The sequence below is a fragment of the Melanotaenia boesemani genome, chromosome 5 (assembly GCF_017639745.1).
Source record: "Melanotaenia boesemani isolate fMelBoe1 chromosome 5, fMelBoe1.pri, whole genome shotgun sequence".
In the NCBI taxonomy this organism is placed as follows: Eukaryota; Metazoa; Chordata; class Actinopteri; order Atheriniformes; family Melanotaeniidae; genus Melanotaenia; species Melanotaenia boesemani.
In genome coordinates, this window is record NC_055686.1 from 29952142 (window position 1) to 29975279 (window position 23138).

Consider the following 23138-nt stretch of genomic DNA (forward strand, 5'->3'; position numbering starts at 1 on the left):
ACATTTCAGAAACATCTCGGGAACATTTCAGGAACATCACAGGAACATTTCTGGAACATCACAGAAACATCTCAGGAACATTTCAGGAACATCTCAGGAACAGTTGAGAAACATCTCAGGAACATTTCAGGAACATCTCAGGAACAGTTGAGAAACATCTCAGGAACATTTCAGGAACATCTCAGGAACATTTCTGAAACATCTCAGGAACATTTCAGGAACATCTCGGGAACATTTCAGAAACTGAAGCTGATCTCAGACTGATGAATGATTCAGCTTAAAGCAGCTCTTGGTATAATGTCATTTGACAATCACTTATACTTATCCACTGGGAAAGCATGCAGGTCCAATCCTACTATGACTCTTGAGGGTGAGACCAGAAATCCAAACACACACAAAGACACACATACAATGTTTAGATCTGTAATTTCTGAATACAGTCCAGCTACAGAGGAAAACAAAATAACTTGGACTGACTGAGGCCATTAGAAACACAGCAAAAAGAAAGAAGATTTTATTTGCTGCCACCAGGACGCACCTCCTGAATCTGCCTTTGGAGAAGTTAGTCGCCTTCACTCTCGCAACCTTTCCTCTTCTTCAGCAACCAAACGTGTCACGTTGTCTTTATTATGTCCTCACGAATGCACGTCCGAGCAAGGCTAGACAGACAGCTTAAATAGACTCCAGCAAACCCAGTTCTTAGAAGAGATTTGGCTTTACTGATGGTGGTTTCTGTAAAACTGAAAAATACAAAGGACATCAACATTCGTTATACACACGTGGACAAAAGTGTTGGTACCCTTAATGAAAGAAAAACTCACAATGGTCACAGAAATAACTTCAATCTGACAAAAGTAATAATAAATAAAAATTCTATTAAATTTATCCAATGAAAGTCAGACATTGCTTTTCAACCATGCTTCAACAGAATTATATAAAAAAGTAACCTCATGACACAGGCCTGGACAAAAATGATGGTACCCCTCGAAAAGACTGAAAATAATGTGACCAAAGGGACGTGTTAATCCAAGGTGTGTCTGCTAATTAGCATCACAGGTGTCTACAATCTTGTAATCAGTCAGTGGGCCTGTTTATAGAGCTGCAGGTAGTCACTGTGCTCTTTGGTGACATGGTGTGTACCATAGTTAACATGGACCAGAGGAAGCAAAGGAAAAAGTTGTCTCAGGAGGTTAGAAAGAAAATTATAGACAAGCATGTTAAAGGTAAAGGCTATTAGACCATCTCATGCAGCACATTTCTCTCTAGAATCCCTTGATAGTCTTGAGATTTCATTGTTCCTGCACAGATTCAAGACACCCTGTGCCAGATGCAGCAAAGCAGCCCCAGAACATAACGGAGCCTCCTCCATGTGAGTTTTTCTGTCATTAACTGAAGGGTACCAACAATTTCTTTTTATTCGTGTTAATTAAAAATGTGAAAATATTCATCTATTCAACATAACACATTAAATCAAAGATATTTTGCATGGCTCCCTAATTTAATTATATCGAACACAACCGGGGGCTGCACGGTGGTGTGGTGGTTAGTACTGCAGCCTCACAGCAAGAGGCTGCTGTTTGAGCCTCAGCTGGGGGAAGTTTCAAACTGTGGAGTTTCCATGTTCTCCCTCTGTATGTGTGGGTTCTCTCTGGGTACTCTGGCTTCCTCCCACCATCCAAAGTCATGCATGCTAAGTTGATTGGTGACTCCAAATTCTCCCTAGGAGTGAGCGTGAGTCGTTGTTTGTCTCTGTGATGGACTGGTGATCTGTCCAGGTGTACCTTGCCTCTCACCTGCTAATTGTTGGCATAAGCTCCAGCCTCCCCCTGACCCTTAACTGGACTACATAGTAAAGAAAAAGGATGGATGAACACAACCGCTTAATATTACAATCAACATAAGCAATACAAGGTTTCCTCTGCACACTGGCCAAAGGAAGCAAATGATTAGTGTCAACAAGTGGAAATCAACTAATTCTTAGCTTGAACAGCACTAATTACAGCCAGGGGTAAAATTACAGTTTACTTTCTCAAAAAAACAAAGAAAAAAAAAAATCATCAAACATTTTAATATTTCCAGAGATCCTAATGAACAATCTACTTCAAGGAATTGGAGGAAACGTTTAGCAATGTTCATCGCAGACAGCTGTGTTCAACTGAAATCACATGGTTTGGAAAAAACAAAACAAAACAAAAACACTATCTAAAATGACCACAAGGGGGCAGTGGCGATAACACCACTGTAGCCCAAACAGTAATGTAATTTTTTTGGTTGATGTGGTGCATTTTTCCACCAATAGGAAAGCGGGTGTTAGGTGCTTTTTTTTTAAGGCTTTTTTGTCTTGCTTACATGCACTTTGTCTAGAATTGATAATATTCAGGAAAATATGTTCCATATGTAAATGTTTTATCATAATTGTTTTTATTGCTGATTGACAGTTTAAAAACTGGCCGGAACTTTCAAGTCCAGACTTCTTTCGTATTTGGTTTACTTGAAACGGACCGGGACCTGCGTTTGTAGGTGGATCAGAATCAGAATTAATTTGCCCATTCACAATAATTTGTTCATCACCCCTTGTTTTTTTTTTTTTTTTTTTGTTTTGTTGTTTTGTACACAGCAAGAACATTTAGCTGATGCTGCAACTTAAAGCTCAGCTGCTGGGTTTGTTTACGATGCAGCACTGCTTTCCAGTTCAGACGTCAGTGGCAAAACATGAGCTCTAAAACCAGATTCAAAGATAGAAATTCATGCAAAATTATTTCCATATAAATCAGACCGATTAGATCCAAAAAGGCATACATTTTCCTGGCTCCTTCCTTGACTAAAGCACTCCATCTGTGGCTCAGCATGCAACATTTTACTGCACAACTTCACAGCATGATGCATCCTTTAAAGCAAATGAAGATCCCCAGGCACTACTAATGGCAGCGAGGAAACAATCCCACCTCCAAAGAAGCAACACATTCACACAATTAGAGCTGCTGGAGGTGGCCAGGAACAAAGTTACCTGACAGCTGCAATTTTTCTCCAGCTGTCTCCAGCAACTTCCAGTCAGTCTACAGGCATTTCAGCCTCTTTCAGTTCTAAGGTTTTATGTATCAGGACATAATAAACAATCTTACCACATAATGAGATGAGGTAAATACAACCTCAGATGAACAACACAAAACTGAGAATATTCTTATTGTTTTCACAGGAATCAGTCTAGTGCTGCCAAGACGAATGGGGCATACATCTCAGAAAAAATACTCTATTTTTATGATATTTTCACACCAAACTATAGAAGACTATGTTGGTAAACCTACTAGACATGTGGATTTTCTACTGCAGAGAAAGTGATGAACATGGTGATGCTGCTGCTAGCTTAGCCTGGGCGCTAAGCTAGCAGCAGCAAGTCTTTAAATCAACATTCAAAAGATAGGAATTTAAAGATTCTTGAAACTCTGCAGTGGAGTTTGCAGGTAAAAACAATGAATGGAAAAAAATATCATTTATGCTCACTTCGTCTAAAAAGAAAGAAAAACAAGCTAAACAGATTAGCCACTCGGAAGGTAAACAGTAGTAGAGCAAAACGTAGCCATGTTTTTTTTCTGTTTTCCTTTCAGATTTATGTGACCTTGCTGATTTACTGCACGCTGCTGCTGCACCTGTTGGCATTAATACAGAAACCCACAAGATCAGAGTTGTCAGTTTTGTTTGATTACAAAGACATCAGCAATGATCTTTGAGAAACAACTGTTGCTGCCCATCAGTCAGGGGAAGTTCAAATTATTTGAACTCATCATTCTACAGAGAGAAAGAAAACATTCAAGACATCCCAGACTCTCCAGGCCTCAGTCAGCAGGTTAATGTTAAAGTTCATTACAGTCCAGTTAGAAAAAGACTGAACCAGTTTGGCTTGTTGGAGAAAAAACAACATGGCATTAGGTTGGCAGAGCTGCATCTGAACAAATTACCAGACATCTGGAACAGACCAAAGTGGACATGTTTGGTCCTTAAACACATTATAGCAGCTGTCAGCACGGTGGTGGAGGGATGATGGTTTGGACACCTGCAGTCATTGATGAACCATGAACTCCTCTAGATACCAAAGTCTTCTAGAGTCAGATGTGAGTCCATCTGACTCTAGACAAACTTTAGCTGTCTGGAACTGTCTCATGCAGCAGAAAATGGTGACATTACAGTAATTTACCAGACGCCTTGATCCAAAGCAACTTAGGCAGTAGCTTTAAGGGACTTAAGGACCCAACTAGAAGGTGTTAATGTTCGTCCCCTAAGAGAATCAAACTCTGAGGTCTTAGTGTGGCCCAGTCAGAGTCCAGACCTCATCCTGGTTAAAATGCTTCGGTGGGACCCTCACAGAGCTGCAGAAATAAAAGCCTGAAACCTAAATGAACTGAAGCAATGAAACTAATCACATAATCACAAATAAACAATGACTGGCCCTGTGAAAGACTGACTGGCAACCTGTCCAGGTGTACCTGCCTCTCAACTGCTAATCGCTGGAATAGACTCCAGCTTCCCCACGACCCTAACTTGGACTAAGAGGTAAAGAAATTGGATGGATGACTAAACAATGATGGTGTGATGTGCTTTCATTCATCTGAGGCTGATTTTCCACATTTTAAAAAACCTTTGAACTGTAATGAGTGTACTTTCCTTTTTACATAATGGTAGATGTGAGCCAGGTTGTGTTTCATGCTCCAGAACTATCAAGAAAAAGCCTCATTTGCTTGCATTTGTGTACTTAACTATCTGAGCACCGTGGAAAAAGGAGTTAGGATGCATTCCTTCTGGGTAATCTGTCAGAAAGGAGGCGAGCTGTTCCGCTCTCACAGTGCTTAGCATCAGGTCTGAGTCTCCAGCTGCATAAAATGCGCTGGCAAACATACGTGGGTGGCTGGATGACTGCTGATATTAGAAGCTAAGGGCTCTCATTTGTAACTTTGATATTCTATTTTTGCTGAAAAATGCCTGTGTTTACTTATTTAATATTCACCTGCATCCTTGCACCGTAAACATTGTTCCTTCAAAGTTATTTAAAGAGGCTGCTTTGGCACAACTAGGTGTGAGCAATTCAAGCATTCTGCAGGCTAATCGGAAAGTATCTGCTAAAATGTGTCCCGTTTTCTTCAATTTTATCCCACTGCAGCCACTCCTGCTTCAACCACTAATCAATCATATGCCACATGCACTCACACTAAATGGCATTTACATTTGCAATAAAAAAACACAAAAAGCAAACAAAGAACCTGCAAGCTGTGGTTGTAGCTCTGGGGTAAAAAATCTAATGACTGTAAATAGGCCACACAGCTCTAGGTTTAGGGTCAACTTCTAGGAAGTTTACTTCTTGTATTACTGGTGTTAAAATGCTCTGAGCTGCTCAGTTGGCACTCATGTCATGTTGTTATCACATGGTTTGGCTCATCTTGACTCGACTCTGCTTCAACTTCCACTGCAGATTATATCCCCTTAATGAGAGAGGGATCAGCTTCTTGCTATTACTGCACCGTGTGAAGCTGGACTCCAGAGACAGGCCACAAGACTTCCTCAAGTGTGTGCGTGAAGTAGTTTTTTCACTGTTTGAGTGTGCAGCTGCCTCTAAGTACAGAAATATTTGAACACTACAGAAAGACTAGAAACCTGTGAGAGCTGGAGCTCAACTATAGTCAGTAGAGAAATAACTAGATGCTCATGAACTGATGCGCAAACGCTCAATGTCAGGGCCGCTACTTAACATTCGGGTGTTTCTGGTGCCCCCAAACACACACCTCACCCCATTTTTATATTTGCAAGTGCATTGGTCCTTATTTCCAGAGTAAGATTACTTTACTCATTCCTAGGACTACTTTACTCATTCCTAGGATTACTATACTTATTCCTAGGACTACTTTACTCATTCCTAGGATTACTTTACTTATTACTATGATTATTTTACTTATTACTATGATTACTTTACCCATTCCTAGGATTACTTTACTTATTACTATGATTACTTTACTCGTTCCTAGGATTAGTTTACTCATTCCTAGGATTACTTTACTCATTCCTAGGATGGCTTTACTCATTCCTAGATCTGACACTTCTGTAGTAATCTGACATGTCTCAGCTTTCTGTAGAGACTGAGATAAGGAGGAGCAGAACGGTAGACCTTGTCAAAAAGAGGTTTTACAGATTCTGTATGTATATTTGATCATTTTTTTTTCCCAATTTGCATCACTGGTATTGGATTGTTGGTCATAGAATGGATGTATCATGTGTTGATGTAGTTTTACACTTCTAACATATAAAAATAAAATTAAACTACTTCTGTTCTAGGTCAGTAGCAAAATAACAGGAAAGCCTTGAGTAGAGCTAGAATTTGTAGCCTAAAATAGACCTGAGGTCCTTCTTAAGAAGTCAGAAGTTTATGGCTCTATATGTAACTGATGATTCATACCAAGTTGTCCTAGAAGACGGGAAGGTTTAAAGGCAAAACTTAGGCGAGAGAATACAGCTAGGAGGCCTACAAAACCTGCAAGGTAAGGACTCTGAACGTCCACATCTATCAATCCATTCCTTCTACCTGCTGTCCCTCAAGACTCAGAGCACAGGTCAGCTTTTCCACTTTCATTATTAAATGAGTCACTGGAGGGCTTTGAAGAAGAATTCAGAAGGATGTTGGATCTAGCATGAGGAAATGACCACTGACGAGGTGAAGGAGTCAGCTGAGCCCTTATCTGAAACTGGCAGGCTGTACTTCTAGATGCTGACTTGGTGGCAGGTATAAGCAGAGGAATATGGCTCCTATATTGCTTTTAGGCTTTGACGTAGTCTGCACAGCCCTCATCTAACCACCTGCACCTGACATCCAACAGTAATTATAGCCTCACACTAGTTCTGGCTACAAACATATTCTCCTATAAATGGAGGTGGTAGTTACGAGAGGAGGACAAAGCTTAAAGTGTGACAGTTTAGACATACAAGAATGGGACCTGAAAGCACTACTCTGTTTTGTGCACAGCAGTAGGCCTGAATTCACCCAGCTCATTTTGGCTCTTTGGAGGTGGACTAGTGTTACTAGATTACATCCTTTAATATCTGCAGTGTTCATGTGGGGTGTTACTGAGAGCCCTAAAGCTTAAAGGGGCTTTAAGAAAAATAAAATCACTTGTTCCTTGTTTGGAAAAGATTATGGTTTGCAATATACTAATAATGTGAAAAAAGAGCTGATGTTTCTGAGTTTATGACGACTCCAAACTGTTTTCAGATTCATGCAACAACCCAGCCTGAGGTAAAGCTGTAGATAGTCAGATTAATCTTTTTTATTTATTATTAGTCATCGGGGCACAAACTGCTATAAAAATGCTGCTGTAAATGAAACGTTGACAAATTAAATATTTCCACTGATGATTTTCACTTGTTGGTGATGCTCAAGAAAAAAATCAATGAATCAGCAATTTTATTGAAATCTATATTCTGTATGAAAATCTGGATGAATAAACAGAGATTTTTCTTAATTAACCGATTTTATCATAAAAAAAAACCTGAAAAGAAAACTGAAATACACTCACCATCCACTTTATCAGCTCCACCTATTCAACTTCCTGTTAACAGAAATATCTAACCAGCCAATCACATGGCAGCAACCATCTACGCTTGTCTAGAGACAACCATCTCCGGGGTTTCCAGAGAATGGTCTGAAGAAGAGAAAATATCCAGCGAGCAGCAGTTGTCTGGACCAGAATGCAGCAGAAGACCACACCGGGTGCCTCCTGTCAGCTAAGAACAGGAAACTGAGGCTACAATTCACACACACTCACCAACACTGGACAATAGAAGATGGAGAAACGTTGCTGGTCTGATGAGTCTCTATTTCAGCTCCACATTCAGATCTGCCATCCTGCAACTTTTAGATGAAACCCTTCTCCAACATACTTGAATCAGATGTCATCTGCATGTCATTCAGCTCTGCAGAGGCCTGGTAACGAGCCAGTCATTTGATACAGGTGTGCTGGAGAAGAGTTGCATCTAAAAGATTTGCATCTGGTAGATTTCGAGGACCAGACTTGGGCACCCCTGCTTTATGACCACAGTGTAGCATCTTCTGATGCTACTTCCAGCAGGATAATGCACCATGTCACAAAGCTCAGATCATCTCCACCTGCTTTCTAGAACATGACAATGAGTTCACTGGACTCCAACGGCCTCCACAGCCACCAGATCTCAGTCCAGTAGAGCAGCTTTGGGATGTGGTGGAGCGGGAGATTCTCATCATGGATGCAGCCGACAAACCTGCAGCAACTGTGTGATGCTGTCATGTCAAAATGGAGCAAAACCTCTGAGGAAGGTTTCCACCACCTGCTTCCATCTATCATACCAGGTTGATGATTCAACTGCAACAGTTTGACAGAAATGTGAAGTAAAGTCGTCTCTTTAGTGGAAGTAAACAACTTATGTGCTTAAAAATAAACATTTAGAACCCACTAGATAAAGAAAATACCTTTGAGTTGTGATGGAAGGTTCTTTTTGTAAAGACAAAGGTCATGACTGATTGTGGCCCATTGTGTGACACAAATATCCTGCAGTGTGATCACAGTCACATTTATCTCTAATGAGTTACCCAGTAGTTTTGCCATGCCATTAAATTCTGCTGTTGTTTATCAAATGAGGAAATGTACCATGGGAGCTGAGTTTTTCATAGATCTGGTGTCGGTGATGTGTGTGATCAGCCTGAATACCATCTCTCTCGCAGTAGGAGGTAGCTTCAGAGCCAGAGGATCCTGACAGACATCGTCCTCTGAGCACCACAGCTGCTGACTCATAAAGGATCTAAAGGCAGTTTGTGGCATAATGAAGCGAGTGTGTGTTATTTCTGCCCAGACATGGGCTTTTCTTCTTGTCTTAGGGAGTGTAGTTAAGCTTTTAGAACTACATTTCAAATACGTCTAGTATAAATATGACTTCACCACAAATTCTGAGACAGAAATACCCCAGAAAGTGATGTCAGATCCCTCATACAAAGTCAGCGTAAATCCACATCTTTGACTCATTTTATATGAAAGGTGGGTTGGGAGATCAGACCAGTATGAGCCATGGTACTATATGTTTGTTAATACAGAATTCCCGTAGGACTAAAACCAGCTGAATACTGCTGGTAAAAATGTTAGAGTCAACTCTGCTATGCTGGCTTAATCCATGGAGGACATGGTTTATCCTGATGGATTTCTGTATGGTGAACAGAAACCAAACTGCCTTAAATATGAGAAATTAACCGGCCTTTAAGCTCTGGTTTTTCTGTCAGTGGGTTTTCATGACCTTTCATCTGAATGAGCTTCCTCTCAGAGTGGGAAATGAAGCAAGAAGTTATTATTGGTGGGCATTTTAAGATAAAGTCCTAACTGAACCCCCCCCCCCCCCCCCCCCCTCCAGCAGGTGTTAGCTACGTGTAGCTAGCAGTGCTAGCTAGCACTATGTTGCTAACATTTGTAGTTTAATCACTAAAAACCTCTTTATATTTTCTATTTTGTGTGTCTGATGTTTTTGTTGTTTAAATTATTATTTTTTTACAGTTGTCATTTTATAAATGCTCACGATGATTGTCAGCATAGTTTTCCTGCTGGTGGTTTTCTGCTTCCTGACAGGTAGCAGCTGGTTGTCTGTTTTTTTTCTGTTTACATTGAACTGGTATATGTTCGTCTCCTTTGTCCTGTCTTCACTCTCCCTGTTTACTCTCTCCTTTCCTTTCCCCCCTCATGTCAGGTCCAGCATTATATAAATTCAGCAACAGACTAATTTAAAAATAAAGGATAATACTAAAGTATCATGAGGGGCCTTATATCCATGAAGCTGCTCTTGGCAAAGCTAATCTGCTTGGCATTACAAGGCACAAATAAAATAAAATAAAACAAAACAAAGTAAAAAAATAAATAAAAAACAAACAAACAAACAACTAAATAAATAAAAGAGGATATTAGCTCATCCATATAATGAAACTGGGGTCAGACAACACTTCCTGATCGTCCAAGTCTACGCGAGCAGGCCAGAGCTGATGTTTTCATTCACACCGCAGCTGATGGATCGTACCGGAACTTCCTGCTGGTTCACTGTAGACTCCCTACTCAGCTGTAACACCTAGATGCATACGTCCATGGCTCTCCTTCCCTCCTCTTTCCTTCCCTCCTCTCTCCTTCTCTCCTCTCTGCTTCGCTCCTCTCTCCTTCCGTCATCTCTCCTCTCAGACTTGTTTCCTTTCAGCTGCTTTGAAGCACATTTGACGAAGATTAATTATAGAAGCACTTCATGTCAATTACCTGCTACAATGGTTGTTACTCAGCACGCCTTCTTCCTTTGCAGCCTGCTCGCTCCATCTTCCTCCACCCTCGCTCCATCCTCCTCCTTTCTGTCCTCCTCCACCCTCGCTCCATCCTCATCCTTTCTGTCCTCCTCCACCCTCGCTCTCCCAGCTCTCTCAGGTCTCAGAAGTGATGGGCTCTTCCTGAAAAGCTCCATCCAGCTACACCTTTGCTGGCCCTTCTGCAGGCTGTGTGACTGGAAGCGGTGAACTGTAGCGATTTCACAGCCTAGTTTCAGGCCGATGAGGAAAACGAAGTGAATGGACAATCGGTTTTCACTGCAACTGGAAAAAGCAATCCAGAGGCATTTTACCTGCATTTACTTAAAATGTCACGAGTGTTAGCAGATGTGAGAGAGTCTTTGCTCTTTCATGCTGATGGTGCTGACCAGCACTTTCTCTGAACATACAGGAGGCTAAATTGATTGAGCGTAACTGTGGGGAGGATTAGGGTCACGTCTAGGACAGCTCAATGACTCTGAACCTCTACTGATTAAATATTCTGGTTTCAGGTGTAGTTGGTAAAGATGAAACCATTTCTCTCAGACTGATGAAACTCAAAGAAATGCTTCACCATATGAAGAGTGGATGTAGGACCAGCGGAGTGTTACTGGTTCTGAGAGAAGCAAAGAACCCAAATCACCAAAGACAGAGCAGGAAGTTGGACTCCATTTACCCACGTGATACGATTAGAAACCATATTGTTATGAGGATTGTAAGAGGCAACTCCTTCAGGGTTTTGCAGCATTACTTTGACCTGAGATTGATGACTTTGCAGCAGTTTTCAGTTGCAGAGTCACGAAGGTGGAACGAACTGTTCAAACATGAAGCAGAAGAAGAGCATCTGCAGCAGATCTGGATGTTCTGACCTCATCACGGCGACTTGTCTCGTCTCTGGAGGTGCTTTACCACAGTATCCATGTTTACATTCAGATCACAGTCCTGATCAGAGGTTTTCCTCACAGGTTCTGGTTCTAGTTCTAGTGGAGGTTTTCCGCCCAGGTTTTGGTTCTGGTGGAGGTTTTCTTCTCTGGTTTTGGTGGAAGTTTTCTTCCTGGTTCTGGTGGAAGTTTTCTTCTCTGGTTCTGGTTCTGGTTCTAGTGGAGGTTTTCCTTCCTGGTTCTGGTGGAAGTTTTCTTCTCTGGTTCTGGTTCTAGTTCTGGTGGAGGTTTTCCTTCCAGGTTCTGGTTCTGGTGGAGAATCAAAAGCTGGACTCGCTCATCTGCAGGTCATTCAGCTGCGTGGTGACCTGGAAACAAACCATTCAGGTTGGAGAGATGCATCTAAAAATGTCAGAATAGTAGATCTCCAGAACTGGACTTGGGCATCCCTGATGTAGGCTGAGGTGCAGTATTTACTACTTTTCCCTTTAAGTTGGATCTAATGTGTTTAGTCCTCACATGAGAAGCCAGTAGGTGACTTTTATCATATACAAACATGGATCGGATGTTTCCCTCACTGAGGTTTCGTGCTCCATTTTCCCACGCTGCCAAACTCACCTCATTCTTAAATTCTGTCATCACAACTCTGGTTCAGTCAGCTTCATGCCTGCTTCTTTTTGACTCCAGTTCTGTAAAATGGAAAGTTTCTGCCACCTAACCTCTCTGATCATCCTCCACCATCTCGACTCCTGGATCAGACAACAGGCCAAACCGTTGAACCACCATGTCTTGATTTTCTTCCAGCTCTAAAATCAAATGTCATGTTCTTCTGCCTCGTGGCAAAGCATGTCCATTTCCTTTTTACTCTAATATTTCTCTTCATATTGAAAGGCTGACATCTTCCGTCAGTCTTTAAAATGACTGGCTCTGAGGTTCTTCTGAGCTGGATATGGGGTATCTGTACATTTAGTGATCAAACACTTTCCAAATCCTCACACTCCCCCAGCTGAATGTGTCGATCTTTCACGGCAGCTGCTGGTGTTTGTGCTCTGAGTGATCTGGAACTTTAATCCTTCACCCACGCTGCTTTAAGAAGCAAATAAATGTACGTCGTAAATGTAAATGCAAACTGTGCACAGTACAGTGTGAATGGCGGGGGGTTGAGAAAACGTCCTCCTCTAGACATTCGCTGAAAGAGTCAGAAATTTAAACAAAATAGAAAGAGAAAAAGTTTAATTATTGGTAAGAAAAGACAGGAGGGGAGAACAAGGAGAAGCCAAACAGATGAGGACAGCTGATGCCTATCTGATGGACGTTTTGAAGGGACGTAGAGGAGGACAAAGAGACATTCGTCAGCGAGGCAGAGCTGAGGCAGACGAGGGTTTATTAGATGGATCAAAGCTTGTCTGCGCGCTAAAGAAAATGACGAGGGCCTTGACAGCCTTCTTTTCCTCCTCAGAGGCAGCGATTATCATACAGAGTAAACATACAAAGATATGATGATGCGTGCACTCTTCAGAGCTTTGATGTGACTGAGGATTACCACAGTGACAATCACTAAGGCTCATTTACAATGTCCTCAATACATGTTCATTTAATAACAGCAAAACACTCCACAACACCTCAGATAATAGAAAACAATAAACCCCAAACTGGAAATTATTCTGACTTTTAAGTCATAAAGGTCACATTATTGGGTTGGAAATGTTTCCCTTGATTGTTTGAAAAATGAGTTTAAAAGGTGAAATCCAGCGTTAAAAAAGGCTGAAACAACAAACATTGATTCAATGATCAACAATTCAATAAATAGATCCAAACTGAAATAATTTAACTCAGAAACAGTCATTATTTAAATTCACTTTATTCAGCTGTAGGTGTTCAGATACAGTCCAGTTATAGTCCAGTTAAAAGAGATTCCATCACATGATCCACATCAGTCCAGTTTTTCATAACTGTCTTCAAGTAAACCAGTTCATAACAATAATGACCTAAATAAGGAAAACCTCCATCAGAACCAGAACCAGGAAGAGACACCTCAATCAGAACCAGAACCAGGAAGAAAAACCTCCAACAGAACCAGGAAGAGACACCTCAATCAGAACCAGAACCAGGAAGAAACACCTCAATCAGAACCAGAACTAGGAAGGATAATCATCTTCGTGGACCAGTTGGGGGTAGAGAGGACAGGAAAGAGGGGTGAACCAGCAGCAGAACTCTAATCCAGGGATTCCTGCTGAGAAAGAAGAAGAGAAACACAAATGAATGAACAACAACAGATGTTTCTACATGGAGATAAAGGGAGCAGAGAGAAGCCCAGTGCATCATGGGATGTCCCCCAGCAGCCTCAGCCTATAGCAGCAGGACTAAAGGATGGATCAGGGTCACCAAGCCAGACCTGCTATAAGATTTATGAGCCTTCAAGACCAAGTAAAACTGCAGAAGTCCCTCTTTAATTTATCCTCAGGCTCTCAGGTACTTGGAGACAAGAATTATTTTGATTTGTTTTCTCAGGATGAAAACGTGAACAGCTTTTCTGTTGTTTCAGACATTCATTTACACCTCAGGTCAGTTTATTCTCTTTCTCTTCTCTTGGTTCAGTTCAGACGTGGAATAATTTTGCAGTTCTTGGTTAGACCTTGTGGCACTTTAAAATCTTTTCTAGAGGTTTCTGTGAAAACACGAGGCCAGAAGAAAGTCTGAAGTGTTATTTCACAACTTTTTCCTGCAATATGCTGCAGAGCTGCCTTTCCTCAGCCGTAACATTCATCACTCAGTCTAACAGGCTCAAATGATAATGTTATTGTGTCATTTACTTCCATCGCATTGTATCAAACTGCTTGTTTGTTAGCCTAAGGCTTGTTTTTCTGCAGCACACTGAGCAGATCATTGACTGAGAAATGAGCCTGTTTGTCAAGTTTTAGGCAGTCTTTGTATATTTCTTACACTGAAAAAAGTGGGTGAAATTGATGCCAGCGTTTTGACAATTTGTCAACATAACAGAAAATAAATGTGGAGAAGTTTGCTTAATTTGTCAAAACACCTTGCTAAAGGAATAATGATTCCACAAAAATGGCATGATTCTCCCCTCAGCCCTTCTAAAAACTTTATTAGAATTCCCAAAAGTGAAACACACACACACACACACACACACTCCCTTTGGATCGCCTACACTGAACCTGAATTTTGAATAAATTGTTGTTGGGTTTGTTTTCATTGATAGTCAGGATATTAAGTACTTTGCTTCCTGTATTCTTTGTGTGGTTTGGGGTGTTTAAGGAAAGAGAGAGGCCTAGCTGGTGTTAGTTCAATAAGCCTGAGATACCCGAGTGAAACCTTCACAACACACCATGAGTCTTTGCACGTTTCTTGTAACTTGGGTTCAGAAATTTCTTACTCCAAGAGGTCTATGCAGTGTGTTCCCAGATGAATCTGCACGTAGGATTTCAGTTAGAGTATTTTGTGTGGATTTTAGTTTTTCTGTTAGATTTATTTTGTGTTTGGCATTAAAATCTGAAAGGACGCGGTAAACTCACTATCAGTGCACCTCATTTTTCCCATGAAAAACAACCCGTGTTTAAAATCACAGTAACTAGCAAACATTTGATGATGAACATTTTAGTGCTTTAAAATAATTAAATAGGTTGTAAGCTGTTATGAAAAATAATCTGGAACGCTGGATTTTGAGTGATTGGGGAAAAAAGAGCTGGTTTCATCGTTAAAATTCAGATTATTACATAATCTGTAAGAATTTTTTTATTATAAAACAAAGTTGTATTCACTGACATTCACATAGATTATTTTGTTTAAATGAACAAAAACAGTAAATGCAGAATAATTTTGAACACTGTGCAGAATATGTGGATAGACTTTAAAAAGGACTGTACCTTATCCTGGTCTGCAAGGACCAAAGTCCTGCAGGTTTCAGTAGTTTACCTGCTGCAACACATTTGATTCAAATCAGCGGGTAATTAGCAGACTTGTGCAGAGCTTGATGCACAAGTCTGAGTCTAAATCCGGTTGTGTTGCTGCAGGGAAACTTCTAAAACATGCAGGACATCGGCCCTCCAGGACCAGGATCGAGGATCCCTGCCTTGGACCATCAATGCTGCGGCCTTGTCTCATCTTATTATGCTTTTTTTATGTTTAATAATCACAATACGGAGCAAAAGAAGGTTACCTCACTTCTAAAACTCAGCTCATATCTGTTCTCATTCATCACTCAGGCCCTGCAGACCCTCGAGCAACACCTGACCCAGTCTCTCTCTCTTTTGCTCTGCAGGAGGAGTACCCAGTCACTGGGGAAATAGTGCTCTCATCCCACGACCTCCACCTGGTGCTACAAGTGCAACGTAATCAGTAAGTGTACCTTCTTCCCTGCTTTAACATTTCTAATGACCCACTCTGTCTTCCACCTCAGATCTGTGGGGATTCATTGTCAGGTGGAAAATATATATAATAGACTTTTTGTTTTATCTTTTTCTGTCTCTCTCTACCTCGGAAGCAGAATGTAGTGCTAAGCTAAGCTAAGATCTGAATCACTGATGCTAAAAAAAGGAGACCCCATCAGACACCTTGTGTGATGATGATGGACGGTTTTTACCTGCAGTTACAACCAACATCACTTGAAGATTTTCATATTTCCCTCAAGGTTTCAGTGTCTTGAATACCAGGTTAGGGAATCACCTGCTGCTTTGTGATGGAAAAACCAACTTCAGGGTACAAAGTGAAGCGAAGCTAATCAGAATGTGTGGGGCGACTTCTACGGAGATCATGCAGAACAAGGCTCAGGGCCGGCAGGTTATGATGTTCCGGTGATATCATCAAGGCGAGCCTCAGCTGCTGCTTGTTCATCGGCCTGAAACGTGCCGAGACTCCCAGAGTAGAGCCGCATGACATGCTTCTAAAGCCTGGAGGTGGAGGAACATGTCTGGACAGAGGTTCTCTCTGTAGCATGTGGCTTTAAATCAGGGGTTTTCTAATAATTAGCTGTTAATGTGAGCAGACCCTGTTCGTGTGAACAGAAACATGTCACGTGGGACTTGTCAAACATGGTCGACCAGAAGACCCTATTATGTTGCATAATGGGAAATTTACTGAGAAAGACATGTCTAAAGCCTCCTCTCCTAAGCTCTTTTTAATTGCTCTGTCTGTGGGAATAGAAAATCAATCTGAATCTGAACCCTTACAGAAAAACCACCATGTTTCACTTGTGAGAATATATGTATATATATATATATATATATATATATATAGATAGATAGATAGATTGATAGATTGATAGATAGATAGATAGATAGATAGATAGATAGATAGATGGATATAGATATATGCATTTTAACCTGATTAGTTGTGAAGTGCTCCTCCAGCTGCTTTGTACCAGTTACTTTTCCAGCCTTTTGTTGCTTCTGTTCCAACTTTTTCCAGACGTGTTGCTGCATCAGATTCACTATCAGCTCATGATTTCCTTGTGGTTTATGTTCTGCTGGCAATGAAATATGAGTTGATGAGGTTTAGAAATAATTTCATTCTGATTTATTTACACAGCATAATGAAAGCTTCTTCAGAGCTTTAATTCAGAACGTGAAGACTAATGGTGTTTATCTGTATACATGGGTCCACTTCTAAAAGGCTGTGTATCCCCAGTGTAAAGTGTTTTGTTGGGGCAGTGATGGGAGGTTTGCTGAGACTCTGGGGAGTGCAAATGTGTCACATCAGAGGGGGATGAGTGAGGTTAAAATGCTTCGAGTGGCACATTAAGGAGCATTTCAGTCTCTCAGTCGAACACATGACATGGACGAGCGGGACTCGAGTTGCTTGGAAACAGATGGATGAGTTGGTAAGAGGATCTGACACAGACACACAAACAAGAAGCCCAGAGACAATGATGGCGTAGATGAAGCACACAGGCAGTGATGAATGACGTAGAGACGATGGAATGAATACAGAGATGACTGGTGATGTCTTCAGTCTGGACCGAGGAGGCTAACACCAGACAGAGAGTCAGCATTCTACATCTCCATCCCGCCGCCGAGTCTCAGCAAAGCTCTGGAGTTCAGTTTGGAGCACTGAAAGTAGGTCACAGAACCAGAGGGAAGGGGGAGGGGTTACTGGAAATGTTACTGGAAACTTTTTTTTATATGCTGGGCCTCTTCCACTGGGACAGGAATGGAACATGTCCAGGAAACAGCACCATGTTTATAGGCCAAGATCATCAGATCATCACTACAGTGCTGGCCGATCAGAACTGGATGTTAGACCAGGATCAGTTCCTCATCATGGGAGATGTGAAACATGACAAATCATTCCTGAAGAAAGGTGTCATGTTTATGAAGAACGGACCTTGTTCTCATGACAGAGTAGGTTTTATAAGGGAAAATATTAATAATACATTTTACATTTCTCTAGCCCTTAAAACTCCCGAGTGGCACTTATATAATCACCAGTGTCTCGGGAGCAGTAGTGTGTAGCTCCGTGGGGTAAACTGTGATGGATAGCTACCCTTTAGGTGATCTAAAGGAGTTTTCCAGGCATTTCTATCCCATCCAGGAGGTTTACAATCCAGCCACTAAATGTAGTTTTATTCAGAGACTCTATCTGGTAAATCCACAATGATCCATGATAACAGCATTATTTATCACATTTCATTATAAAAAGATCACTATCACTACTATGTTGCTAAGAGACCTCTATTTAGACCTGGACATGATGATGAAGCCACTTCCTGTCAGACTTTCCACCAATCAGAGAGCTTAGATTGACGGTAATGTCCAATCAGGAGTAGCCAAAGATCAACCAGTGAGCAAAAAGTTCTATGTGTGTCTGAAAAGAAGAAAAGTAATGTTCCTCTATGGCTGGAATAAAGCCAAGAAGACGTTTCTGATGCACGGTGGCGCCACAAAGCAGCTGAGCTGGAGTTGGTTTAGTGAGGATAGCAGGTAAATACTACAAGATAAAATCTGCTTTCTTCTTCTGGTCGGCCTTTATGCTGCTATATCTATTGATGTTTATTTTACATCGTTTTAGCCTCATAATCTGACAACTAAGGCTGTCCTGGATCAATATACAATAAACTAAAAACAACGAATGTTCTGAACTTCTAGAGGATTTGTTAGTGTGACCAAGTAGGAGGGAAATGCAATATTCAGTACAGGAAGTATGTAGGCTGCAGGAGGGGGTGAGGGAGGAGACATTAATGTTGTGTAGATGGACGTATACAAAGGGACGCTATCGATGTGGGATTGAAATGACAGAGTAACGTCAACGATGGCATGTGGACTGACCTCAGAGGGAACAGAGGAGTTTTGGATTATAATGAAAAACCTTTGGATAGTATGGATTTGGTTCTGGTCAGAAGAACTTTGGTCCTGTTCAGTTTAAGAAATTAAGAGGAAAACCAGGATTTTTAGGTCACTGAAGTGGATGTGGGACGAAGGAGTGATACTTGAACGATAAGGCTGAGTATTGTCCATGTAGCAGAGAATTTTTTTATTATATTCACAGAAAATATTGCCATGCACTAAGAGAGAATAAAATGAAAAGAAGGACTCCCAAGACAGATCCCTGGGTACACCAGTGGTAACGGGTGAGAGGTGAAAGATTTGACCTGGATGAATTTAATGTGGCCTAAGAGGTAAGATTTAAACCAGTCTAATGAGTGAAACCAACAGAGATTAACCTCTTAGCACCTACATTTATTCACACAACAAACAAAAAAAAAAATGTGAAAACTGAATGAAAAGATCAGAATAATAAAAGATATTATTAATTAATAAATTAATTAATAACAGAAAATTAATTAAATGAAAAATACTTTTCTTATTTCAGGGAAATTACTATAAATGAAATAAATAAATTAATAAACGGTGGTTGTGTCTGTGTGACCATTACACACGTTAAAACTTCTTCTTTAATATAATCATAAAACAAAGATGCCCTTATGTAAAGAGGAGTTTATTGTCCCGAGTGGCAGGGAACAGAAACAAACCGGAGAAATGGGCGGTTAAAGCTGCTCAAATCAAAGAAACAAATCAAATAGAAGGAGCTAAATGAAAAGAAAATGTTCTAGTTAACAAATTAATTAATAAAGAAAAACCTGGCTGAGTACAAACTAAACACAACCGATAGCAGCGCAGATACCTAAAAATCTATTGAACAACGTGGGCGCCACCTAACAGACCAGCACAGCTGATAGGCAGCGACAGCAGCGATTGGTCCAGAGGGCAGCGAACCAGGGCGCAGGGGAGGAAGATGTGTCGATGCAGAGCCAATCCCAACCTGGAGATGGAACATGGCAATTTACTCACAAAAGGAGGGATTTAGACCAACGGGGGACAGCTTCCCCCTGAAGTTACTAAAATGTTTTATATAAACAATAAGAAAAACAACAAAGTACTTCTGACCTGGACAGGAAACACATTATCTGATCCTTTTCTGTGTCAGATCTAAGCTGTAATCCTGCACCAGAAAGCCCACCCCAGGAGGCGATCCTTATCAAGTTACACACCAGTTACACTGCTCTCCACTGCCCCCCATGGTTTCCAGTGGTACTACTCTGTTTGCACCTTCAGAGTACACATCCGCAAGAACTGAAATTCAAAAAAATTACACATATAAAGGAGGCAGAAGATGGATAAAAGACTCATAGCCGTCTCAAGCACAGAGCATGAATGGATGGTAGCCGACCCCCATAAAGAGGGGGGCGAGTCCAGGAGAGATCCAGTTAATCTGAATGTGGGAAAAAGGAAGTCATACATTTGTTCTACACCTGGGAAGATGGTACAGTTAGCTCCAATGTGTCATCTGGATTAAACTAACTGGAGCGTGTCAGTACACCAGTCTGCATCCGTTCTGTGTTCAATGAGCCAATAACATTAATCCAGAATGAAAATATGGACACAATGATCGGGTGTAAGACCTTCCTTTTCAAAGTCTCTTAAATCCTCTTTCTTCCTCATTCTGCAGCAGTCGTCAAGTCAACAAGTCGTCTTCACCATGCATACATGGCTACATGCTGCCATGTGATTGGCTGATCAGATATTTGTGTTAACTGGCAGGTAAACAGGTGGAGCTGATGAAGTAGATGATGGCTTTTTTAATTTTTTAATTATGATAAGGTCAAATCAACAAAAATGAACACAGGGTGAGGAGATGTGATACGTTATACTAACATCGAGAAGAGAGAAAGGAAAGCAAGACGATGATGGAGGGTAAGAAAATGAAGCTTATAATAAACAACATACACAGTCCTTAGGATGGCAACAAATATCAGTTTAACAAAGGAAATTAAGCAAAATACACAAAAGGGTAAATATTTATGATGATTTATATATTGCTAATAATGATGATATGGTGATGCCAACACAGTGATAATAACAATAATAATAATAATAATAATAATAATAATAATAATAATAATAATAATAATAATAATAATAATAATAATAATAACGTAGTTTTAGGTAACTACACTTTGTCTGAACCTGGATGAAAATGTTCTGTCTTCTGGTGAGGACATGAGGAAAGGTGTGATTAGTTCTGGCTGTCAGCCATCTCTTGTGTTTGAAGGGAAATGAGAGATAAAGCTCTGCAGAAGCGAGCTCTGGTGGCGGTCTACCTCAGACATTCAGCTGTGAAAGGTCACGTTCTGACAGATGAGGCCGTCTTCAGGGATGTGAGCACAGCGGAGAGCATGTGTGCATCCAGACACTGAAGCATAAAAGTGGTGGATGTTTCAAGGCTGGACAGCTGCACTAGCAGGACTTCCTTAACACATGCCAAACAGGAAACAGAGTGCAGTCTGCAGGGTTTACAGGTCTGGCATATCCAGACTCGCATCATCCAAACAACCACCACCTGCTCTCTGTCTCACGGCACCTTCACATCCTCACCCTCCTTGACCTCCCCGACAAACTTCCACTGAAGGATGATTCTGTTTCTCAAACTCCAGAGTTCCTGACTTATACAGCAGTCTCCCCCTCTACTCCCTCTCCCATCATCCCTCCATCCCCACATCTTCCTCCCTCCATCCCCTCATCTTCCTCCCCACATTTTCCTCCCCCTCCATCCCCACATCTTTCTCTCTCCATCCCCTCATCTTTTTCCCTTAATCCCCTCATCTTCCTCCCCACATTTTCCTCCCATCCATCCCTACATCTTCCTCCCTCCATCCCCTCATCTTCCTACCTCCATGCCCTCATCTTCCTCCCCACATCTTCCTCCCTCCATCCTAACATCTTCCTCCCTCTATCCCTACATCTTCCTCCCTCCATCCCCTCATCTTCCTCCCTTCATCCCTTCATCCTCCTCCCTCCATCCTCACATCTTCATCTCTCATCTGCAAAATCAGTGTTTTCCCCTCCCAATCACCAGCTGTCCTCTAAGCTGACATGCACTGTACTCATTATTATTGTACTTATTACTTTATTAATTAATTACAATAAACTCAATATTTTATTTTATTATTATTATTTTCTAACTTGTCCTGTCCAGCACGGTGGCGGCAGACTGATGGTCTGGCTGCTGTGTTGTGCCAAACAAATTTGCTTCTGTCAGGGCTGCACCTCTTCCTCCGGTCCGCTCTTCATCTCCCGAGTATTAGGACTGGACTACACCACCCACAACGCACCGGGAGCTGTCATTATCAGGATCACCTGCAGGCCCTCATCAGACTAATAGTCTTCACCTGGACACAGCCCTATATATACCTTCTGCTTACCCTCTTTCAGTGTCTAGTCTTGCCTTTGCTGGTGCTTTCATTCTGCTGACCACCTTCATTAAATCATCTTACCTGCAACCTGCGCTTGTGTCCAGCCATCCCTGTGTCAGCCGTTACAGCTTTGTCAAGTGAAGCTTTATGGGTATAAAGCTCCACTTGATAATCTGATTTATTTATTTATTTAATGAAGTGAAGAAAGGTAAAAAGGAAAGTAGAAAAAATGAAGAGGAGACAAAGATCCAATAGATAGAAGCAATGACCTTTAGTCCAACCTAACACCAGACAACCAGCTGCTACACCTGTACAGAAACACAACAGAGACTTTCCTACAGCTTTTACATGTAAACTAAGCAGACAATCATCAGGAGTTCCTAAAAAATAACCAAGACAGCAACAACAACGTGTATCACAACAACAACCAGAATACAAGTACCAGAAACACACATAAAAAACTGAACCAAAGCATCTCTTAGTGTATAAATCCACTGGACAAATTAGTGACTGTGTCAGCATGCAGACGATGAGGAATAAGGAGTGATCAGAGATGAGTGTGATCCTGCAGATGTGACCACGTCTCTACGGAGGCTAGAGGCAGACTAGGGCGGCCCAGAGACCTGGGTCATCAGCAGCAAACCTGAAACACAAACCCAGACCCCAGACCCACCCAGAGGGCGGAGGAAGGCCCCAGCCAGAGGCCCCAGTGGTCACAGGGCACAGGCCCCGCCAGGCCAAGATCGGCAGCCACCGACCCTGCCAGGCACCGGCCATCCAGGGCGGCCAGAGCAAAGGGCCCTGAGTACCAAGAGTCTGGAGGCAGCTACTACTGGTGTTTTTAAGATACGAAACTGTTGTTTTAATATGTGAAGCCCTTTGTGCAACTATCCTGCATGAAAAGTGCTATATAAATAAAGTTTGATAGATTGATCACAAGTGAAAATTTATATTTTTTTTGTGAATGTGAATAACATGAATTAGCTGTGATCTACATAAAAATGTTATTTTGGTACATGTTAAGTGTGATCCACATGTGATTCTCATGTGCTACATTTGTGGAAACATACTATATGTAAATTTTTCCAAACCGCATTTCCACACGTGGATCACATGTGAAAAACACCACGTGCTTCCACGTGTGGTTTTCCTGTAAGGACCAGAGCGGATTAACAGAAGAAAACTCATTGATTTTAAATGGAGATGCTCCGGGCTGTGG

At 41.4% G+C, this 23138-nt stretch overlaps 1 protein-coding gene across 2 annotated transcripts in view; it reads left to right on the forward strand.

The window, feature by feature from the left end:
• Positions 1–23138, forward strand: part of adam19a (ADAM metallopeptidase domain 19a) — a 183485-nt gene that overhangs the window by 69102 nt on the left and 91245 nt on the right. Inside the window, exon 3 of one of the 2 annotated variants that reach the window (XM_041986524.1) lies at positions 15494–15570. In XM_041986524.1, coding sequence (XP_041842458.1) covers positions 15494–15570 — 77 coding nt within the window. The remainder of the gene's footprint in view (positions 1–15493; positions 15571–23138) is intronic. The other variant, XM_041986525.1, reaches the window with a different exon arrangement.